Raw genomic sequence first — 9,136 nt, forward strand, 5'->3', positions numbered from 1 at the left:
CCCTCACATTAATGATTATTTTGTTCATTCATTTACTTCAAATGTTTACTAAGGCTTTCTGCCATTCATACCTGCTTTCCCTGCATTCATCCATTCAAACTTTCAGCTACTCAGTTTTCCTGCCTGTCAAACTCAGGGTTTAAACAGGCAGATATGTGATTTTCTGAAGCCAATGGCTTCCTAAAATGTCAACAAGGACATGGTACAAAATCGAAAACAACCAAAAATGGTACAGTACTTTAGTTTATTCTTGTTTATATGTACTAGGGCTGTAACCAACCAAAGAAAATCTTGGTCGTCAGAAATTCTACCTACTCCTCAATCAATGGGTCGATGTGGGAAAAATCTGCACGTTATCCTCAGGTTAACTAATTTATCAGCACCACAATATGCAGCTGAGGGCTGAGGCACTGACAAAGTGCCCATTGCTCGCTAAAAACATCCAATATCAGCATGTCAAATCCCATTAAATGCTCAGGAGTGACATACTTTGATATTTACAAACATTATCTTTTTCCTAAAACTTCCAAGCTGTCTGACTTGGAGACAAACTTCTCCAAACATCCTCAAAACGTGGATTAACAACAAGATCTTTTCACTAAAGTATAAAACTCAATAATAACTGTCAAGGATGGTGGACAAAACAATTATCTTTTGTAGGTCACATTTCCCCCAGATATACAACATGCTAATGTTATTAGCGTAAGCCTATGGTATTTTACACCGCCGAAATTAGCTTAGCGGCTAGCGGACTTTTCCCTTACTCATAACTTAACCAATTTACTTTATTATTTATGCGTTGTCTTACTCACCGCTGGTTTAAGTCCCCGCATCTCCCGACAGAACATCGCGGATGATTTTCAGTCTTACATGCACGTTTTTTCAGTCATCATTGCTGAAACAGAGCAGCTAACGTAACGTTAGCAAGAAGTCAGTGAAGTGTCCCGCAGCTACTTCATGTTTCCTCAGTTCAGCTTTCGTTTACAAATCACACGCGCCGTCTGTTGACTCGCAGTTTCTCCGAAAACAAAACACTTCCACACTGATGATTTATCCCCGAGTAAACAGCGTTATCCTCCTCATCTTTCTCTCAGCTGCTCGCCATCATTTTCCGGACGCGGTGTGACGTAACACACACTTTCAAAGTAAGAGCACATCTAAAAGAGGATGATATGGATCGATGTTTACACTTTGCATGGATGTTAAGTGATTGTTGCTCATTTAATAGACTGATGGATCATTGCCCTAATTATTTGTGGGTATTATTCTGGGCTATTGCTTTGGAATTTATAACTTTTAACTATTTTCCACCTGATTAACTCATGTTTACTATATTTGGCATATGGAGAAAATACATGCTATTTCCACTAGGTGCACTGTCACAATCAGTGTTGCTGCAAATCATTGACATATCCCAGGCTGTAATAATCAAAGGGAAAAAAAATCTACTGAGCATGTTGTATATTGAAAAAAATACATTTTTGTGTTTTGTTTTGGGATTTTTCTCATCTAAAGATATAGTGGCATCATGACAAAAAACTGGCATATAAAGGGTTTAGGTACTGATGCTGAAGAGAAAGGGTTTAGGACTGATGTTGGTTAAAAAAAAAAAACAAAAAAAAAAAAACTCAGTCATCATTTTAATCTGTGATATTTTTTAAAGTTTTATTTTAAAAAGTGTGTATTGTGCGCAGAGCGATACAAGTGTGTAAAACATTAAAGTGGGCCTTAAGGGTTAATGGCATGCAATACAAAGTCAGTAGAGAGCAACGAATTTGTTTTCCCCCGAGGAGGGTGCAGGATTTAAATGCACTCTGTCTCTGTTACAGTTTCAATGTCTTCAATGTCCTCAATGTCAGCGTCTGTACAATATATCATAGACTTTGGAGAAAATATAAAGATGTGTTTTTAACTCAGTTTTAAATTAAAAGGCCTCTAGCATCTCTATGGACAGAATCCTTTCATCTGTTAACACGGGTTTTTAATTGCAGAAATACTGACGGCCATTATCATATAAGGCAAACTCAGTGTATTAAGACGGGGCTGGCAGGCAGCAGTGCTCCACTCTTCAATAAAAATTCAGCTGCTTTTGGTGGTAACACATCGACTGATAATACAACTGCTTTTTTTATGTATAACTCTTCAAATGACCTCACCTACACTTAAAGTGACGCTTATATTTAATTCAGTGTTGATATTAAAACTGAAACTTTACCTTGATTTTCATATACTTCAGAATTGTTTGCCAAGTATTTTATGTAATGGTGTCATTTTTGTTTGTTTTAAAACAGACAGCAGATCTTGGGTTAATATTACCACAAGGCAAAGAGCCTGCTGTGAATGCTTTTGTTTGTATTAACCACACAGGTCTCATGTTACTTTGTGCTGTGCAGGTGAACAGCAGGTAGAACTGGAGCAGCACAGAGGATTGGAGATATTAAAACTATAACAGAAAAACATTTGCTCAATGTTAGGAAGTGTTTGGGAAATCTTTTTTTTTCTCTGAAACCAGAGTTTGCCCCTCACTTACTCGTAAAGATGACTGGCATGTTGCCTGGTGGGTTTGTTTATCAGATATCTGCTCCATCCTGGAGTCAAGTTTTGAAAGTTCAAAGCTAAAACTTGAAAAACTCAAAACCAAACAGCCTTTTAACAGAGGGCATACATTGTGTAGCCTGAAACAACAATAATTCCTCACATTTTTTGGCCAAATCAGCCACAAAATTTACAGCTCATGGTCATTTCACAACAAAGGCCACCTGTAAACAGACCAGACTGTCTGGATTCCTCCTCCACAAGGAATGTCAGTATTTTGCAAGTGGGCTGCAGTGTTATTTCTTAAGACCAATAGTGTTGACAAAGCAGTGAAGGTACTGAGCACCGATTGGTCAGCTGGGTGATCGACAGCTAGGTGGTTGAACTGCAGCCAGTGAGGCACAGTAAGGGTGGGACTGAAATACAGGGCTGATTAGAGGAGGTTGTAAAAATACTCCACTACCTCCACACCTTGTTACAGCTGCCACAGCGCTCTGTTACAGGTAGGAAAAATGTGCATTCTTTAAAGATTTTGTAAGAAAAATGATTTGTCAGGTGTTTGTTTTTGACATGTCAGGTATCTTAGTCCCTTGTAGATTCTACTTAGGTTGTTAAACTATTTTGTTTAGATAAGTATGAGTCATGACTTAATATTTATTACGTGACTAACTGAACAATTTCAGAATAAGCGTTCTTAAATATTGCAGACTATTCACACCAAATTAGATCTTATTTTATTTTCATACTGTTACCATGTGCCTGTAATGTCATTTACTGTATATTTCATTATATGTTTGGACCATTCATCTGTTATACACATTCTTACAGTTAAAACAAAATCATGGACTCTGAGTACTTCACATCTTATGTAAGTGGACTCTTTCTTGCCCTGTCTTCTCTCTGCCATTGCATTACAACTGTTTACCTGGACGCCACATTTGCAGATAATATAATCTGCTGTCTTGTGTTCTTTGATTGTGTCCACACCTTCTATGTTATCTACAAAAGCCGCTCTGTGGGTGATGCACCCTTGGAACTTGGCATGCTGGAATGCTCCAATGTGAACTAAAGTTTCTGGTTAGATTTTAACATGAAGAAAGTCAAATTAATCAGGATTTGAAAAGATGGACCATACTGTGTTTACTGTTGAACAGTTCATGCTGTCAAACTACTTCCTCAAGCTATATTTTTCAAAAGAAACCCATACTTGTCACAGACAGAGGACAGAATATTTGACATTCTTTAAATTCAAACACTATGAAAACTTACTAGAATCTTTTCTCATCTTCTGCCAACACTTATTACATGGTGTGTCCTTGTAAATCATCATCTTGCTTACTCTCTTGTCACACCTTCTGCTTGTTCCCTGTCACTCACTCATCATATTTTCATGGATTAACTATTCTTAAACAAACAGGATCTGTGTTGGATATTAGCATTTATGCCTAATCTTCTTTCAGCCTTTGCAGTTTTGATTGTCTACATTTTGTTTCTGACTCCTCCTTTTTTTATATAGGAAATGTGTTGGGGCACCCTTGGAACGGTGCGTCCCTTCTCCAATTTCCATCCTGACCGTGATGCCATGGAGATCCAGGCAGCGCTGGAGAAGAAAGGTACCTCTGCTAGTAAATTCAAACTGGTTTGGAAACCAAGAGTGGTGCAGTTTACCAGTAGTGTTGGATAAAACTGAACACAATCCAGTTTTTGCCTCTTAACATTCCTCTCCCCATTATTAAATACTGTGTCATGGTTTTTGTGTACCTTGATCAGATGCGGTGACTCTGGTGAGAATCCTAACCAATCGGTCCAACGCTCAGAGACAAGTGATCGCAAATACCTTTGAAGAAATAACACAAAAGGTGAGAAAACAATCTGATCAATCTGATCTGACAACACTTATTACTAAATTTAACAATTAACAAGATAAAAAGTCTTTTTAAAAAAATTGGAAACGAAGATATTTATTTTGAGAATAACAGTTTTTAAAAAAAATGTTGCGTGTAATTCTCTTTTTATTAGTTTATGTGAAAGTACAAAAACAAAATACGCAACCAAATGAACATGAAGACCTTTCAATCATATAAAAATGAAAAATAAAGAAAGAAATTACATAAAAAGATGAAAAAATAAAATAGAATAAAAAAAATATATAATACAAGAAAAGAAAAAGGGATTAAGTAAATGAAAAGTATAAAATAAAATAAGGGTAAAAAAAATAAGTTGAGAAGCAAACAAAATATTACAATATGTAGACAGTGGTTTTGGATCAAAACATACACAGGTAAACAATGAGTTGCAACTTTTCACACTACAGTGTGCTTCTGGTACTTGTTCACAAAGTCAAATCTGATTCTTAAAACATACACTTTTCATTTTGCTGAGTTTTCAATAAAGGTATCCTTCTGGGTTCTCAAATTAAAGGTAATTCTCTCCATTTCATAAATACTGTATATTACATCAATTCATTTGTCAACACGGGGTATTTCTTTTTACAGCCATTTCTTGGTTAGGGATTTCTCACAGGCAACCAATAATATTCTCAACAGGTATTTATCTTTTTTTCACCATTTGAGTTTATCCAATACAGTTTTAAATTCCAAAGCCACAGTAGCCACTCAGTGTAAAATATTCCCCAAAATAATCCATGTCATGCAATACACAAGAATGTAGCACTGCACTAATAATACTGTATGTTGCAATTGTGTGTGCTTGCTCATCTGTAACTCTCCAAGTGTTTGCTTTTCAAATATTATTTAAAGAGTCTTAAGGGTTTTGAACACACCTTTGTTTTGAGAGGGTGTGGCATAAGCAGTAAAAACTAAAGTGCTGTCACTCACAGTGTGGTAGAGAATAGTTTCACATATAAACTTCAAGGAAACATTTGCTATTTCTTTTCAGAAGGTTTTAACGGTAATATTTTAGAATAAACACTTTTCTGTCTCTTGCATTAGGTGCATTTTCTCCAGGACATGGAGGTGATAGCATCTGGAGACACACACTTTCACAATGACACACAGTAAAACAGCAAGGACTTTCTTTGCAGTTGAATATTGATTGTCAGAGTATTTTTGGAAAGTACAAAGAACAAAAACAGAATTTTCATAATACTGAAACATCAAATAACATTAGATTAAAATGAAATAAGTCTTGTTCTCTTTTTTTACCTTTTTTTTGTTGTCATTTTAACCTATAGTTCGGTTTGTTACCGAGCGAGAATTAGCAGTTAGCAAAACTGTTAAACTGGCAGCAGGTGTCATAATTACGCTGTTGCCATGGAGACCTGCCAGGTACCATAATATAGCCTATATGGCGCACCGATTTTATTGCCTTAAGTTCACTGGTGGACATGGGCGGATTATGAGATAATGGACCCCTGGGCACAGATATGAAAAAGGCCCCACCACCTCTGCTACATAGGAGCAAGACACAGAAATTGTGGTGGTTTTGCGTCTTTTTGTAGTTGTTATACATTTTTTGTGGTTTTGTGTCTTGTTGCAGTCATTATGTGTCTACTTGTGGTTGTTTTGTGTTGTTGTTTTTTTAGTTGTCTGGCACTCTTTGAGGTCATTTTGTGTCTATTGGAGGTAATTTTGTGTCTTATTGAGGTATTTTTGTGTCTTTTTTGGTCATTCTGTGTCTCTATAGTTGTTTTGTGTTTATTAATGGTCATTTTGAATTGCTTCTGGTCAGTACATTTAATTTTAATTTCAGGTAAAGGCCAGAGCGACACTTTTGGCCATTGGGCCTGTGATGCGGGAGGTATTTTTATTCAAGTACTGCATCGCAATTACAGATAAATGTCCTGAAATGGGCCATTCTGCATGAGTACTTAAACCTAAACTTTAACTTAAATTATATTTTGATGCTGTTATTATTCGTACTACTTTTACTTTTGCTTATGTTAGATTTTGAGTGCAGGACCTTTATTTGTAAAAGAGTATTTTTACATTTTTTTGGTATTGCTACCATATGGTGTTTCAAACTACCTAATTAAAGGGAAATATATGCACATCCACCTATCTAGAATGCAGATGAAGATCAACCATCCATCTGGACCTTCATCAAGAGTATTTAATCCTTTCAAACTGCCAGCATAGGACCTACAGTTACATTTTTTATCTGTTCTGATGCACTGAAAGTCAACAGAGAAATCCAGAGACAATGCCTAAGATATGTGAAAACACGAGTGTTTGTTCTGACTTTGTGGCAGGACCTGGCAGTATGTTTGAAGAAAGCTTTGTCTGGAGATCTGGAGAATCTGATGCTGCAGCTGCTGATGCCTCCTCTGCAGCATGAGGCTTATCGCCTGCAGCAGGCCATGGTGGTGAGTTGGTGTTTGTATAAACATTTCTGGGACCTTAAGTGAGTGTTTTTGCCTTGCCTGTCTGTCATATTCCAGGATATATTGACAGTATATGTGGTGTATGTGCAGGGTTTAGGCTCAGATGAGGATACACTCATGGAGATCCTGTGTACGCGATCTGGAAAGCAGCTTCAAGAAATCAGTGCTTTATACAAACAAAGTAAGTCACAGAACTTTCCTTTTGTTTGGCTGATTGTTGTGGACGTTTAATCCTATTATTTTTCATACTGTTTGTTTGTCTCCCTTTGCAGTATATAAGAAGGACCTGGAGAATGAGCTGAGAGGAGAAACCAGCGGAGACTTTGCTAAGCTTGTTGTGGCTTTGTTGAATGTAATTTGATCAGTTATTTTCTTTAAACATCAACTTTAACCTCATAAGTAAAGCAGATGGCCTTAATTTTGTTAGAGACAGAAACTAAAGCTTCAGCCGTGGGCATTGGTCCTTTCATACAACTGAAGAAATCTGCCTCGGATATGAAAAAGCAGTGGAGCAACATCACAGTAGAATTTGTGTGAATGTTCTTCTGAAACACGAGGGAATATTGTAAATGTATTTATTCAGTGTGGTCGTGACCTTAAAATTGCACATAAATGTGTTTTGTCATTGCTCTCTTACAACAGAAAGAAGCTGTTGCCAGTGCGGTTCGAAGAGACATCGAGGTATTATTTTCTATGATACTTTTATGTACAAACATTGTGGTCGAGGTGGGTATATGGAGCAACATTCAGTATTTTATTTTAACCCTTACAAACCTGGATTGACATCAGTTTCTTGTGCTGCATTCAGATACTTTTCACAAGTTGTTTAACCCTTTGAAACCTGGGAAAATTGGTTTGATTTCTTTGAAAAAACAGGAAAAAACCAACTTGGCAAGAAATGTCCTCCCAAATTAAAAAAAAAATTGTAAAAGGTGAAAAGAGAATAACCTAATATTTTTTTAAAAAAGGAAAACGTCCAGAAATCTATATTTATAATCACTATAATTCTATATTTGAATTCTACGAATATTTTTCAGCAATTTTGGGGGTTATTTTCTTGTGTAACTTTGTTTTTGTATTTTCGTTTTTCCCCTTATTTTCAGGTAATTTTTCTTTTCAGGTAACTATTTTTATTTATTTATTTTACTAATTTCTTGCTCAGTTGGACCATGTCTTGTTAAGATGCTCTTTGCCTCGTTTTTTTTTTTTTTCGAAGAAATTAAACCAATATGTCCAGGTTTAAGGAGCTGTATGTGACATTCATAGCATTAATATAGCAGCAAACTACTGTTTGTTTTATATTTTTTCTTCTTCCAGGCTCTCGCTGCATCACTGTTTGGCAAAAAAGCTGACGCAGGACCATGGATTAGCATACTGACCTCCAGAGATTCAAACCATCTCAATAAAGGTGAGGCTGTAAGATGTTTTTGTTTTGACATATTCTGACATTCTGTGTGTTAGAAAGTCCTCGCTGTTTTAAATATGCATATGTTCATTTCTCTGACCTTGCATGTTGTTGGCAGTGCTGATGGAACTGGAGCTTGAGAGCGGACAGATGGTGGATCAGGCTCTGGAGAAAAGGTTTTCAGGAGATACTCGACTGGGTTTGAGAGCTTTAGGTAGACATTGTTTGAGATACTGCGCGAGTGATAAGTGTGGACTGTCCATTTTGATCAGTCACTAATATTTCTTGATATCTGTGTCCTGACAGTGCAGTGCATTGAAGACCCCTACACCTACCTCGCCAAAAGAATAGTTGACACAAAGGTAATGAGATGCTGTAATTATGAATTGTGTCTTTACACAAACTATGCTGTGACTGATTGACGGATTAAGTAATTTATCATTGTATTTGTCAGAATAAAGACTCAATGAATCACTATTCTGGTGAAACGTGCAGAAAATATTGAAGAGAGATTGTTAAATTCATAACAGTTCACACACAAAACATTTCACTCTTCCAGACATCAATAATGCAGGGGATCTTGGTGTCTCACTCTGAGGAAGATCTGCTGTGTATCCGAGCTGCCTACCTCAAATTAACAGGCACTTCTCTCTACACGGCTCTACAGGTGGGTCTCACACACACACACACACACACACACACACAAGACTGCGCTAAGTACAACACCTTTTAAAACTTTTGTAAGCATTTGTGGAATGTTTTCCCAAATTAATATATTTAAATCAAAAGATGTTTTTTTTTTTTTATGTATTCTTATTCTTTTAACCCTTTGAAACCTGAGCAAATTGGCTTGA

The 9,136-nt window shown here is 36.6% G+C and overlaps 1 protein-coding gene across 1 annotated transcript; it reads left to right on the top strand.

Moving 5' to 3' along the window:
• Positions 1-3,006: 3,006 nt before the first annotated feature.
• Positions 3,007-8,949, top strand: anxa14 (annexin A14; the record flags this gene model as incomplete). Its single annotated transcript, XM_042481698.1, has 12 exons — positions 3,007-3,038; positions 3,364-3,403; positions 4,052-4,148; positions 4,306-4,394; positions 6,746-6,859; positions 6,968-7,058; positions 7,150-7,229; positions 7,520-7,558; positions 8,195-8,285; positions 8,401-8,496; positions 8,589-8,644; positions 8,842-8,949. Coding segments are annotated over exons 2-12 (888 nt in total), but the record flags the coding sequence as incomplete, so codon positions are not given.
• Between the last annotated feature and the right edge of the window lie 187 nt (positions 8,950-9,136).

The sequence above is a fragment of the Plectropomus leopardus genome, unplaced genomic scaffold, assembly GCF_008729295.1.
Source record: "Plectropomus leopardus isolate mb unplaced genomic scaffold, YSFRI_Pleo_2.0 unplaced_scaffold29549, whole genome shotgun sequence".
NCBI lineage: Eukaryota > Metazoa > Chordata > Actinopteri > Perciformes > Serranidae > Plectropomus > Plectropomus leopardus.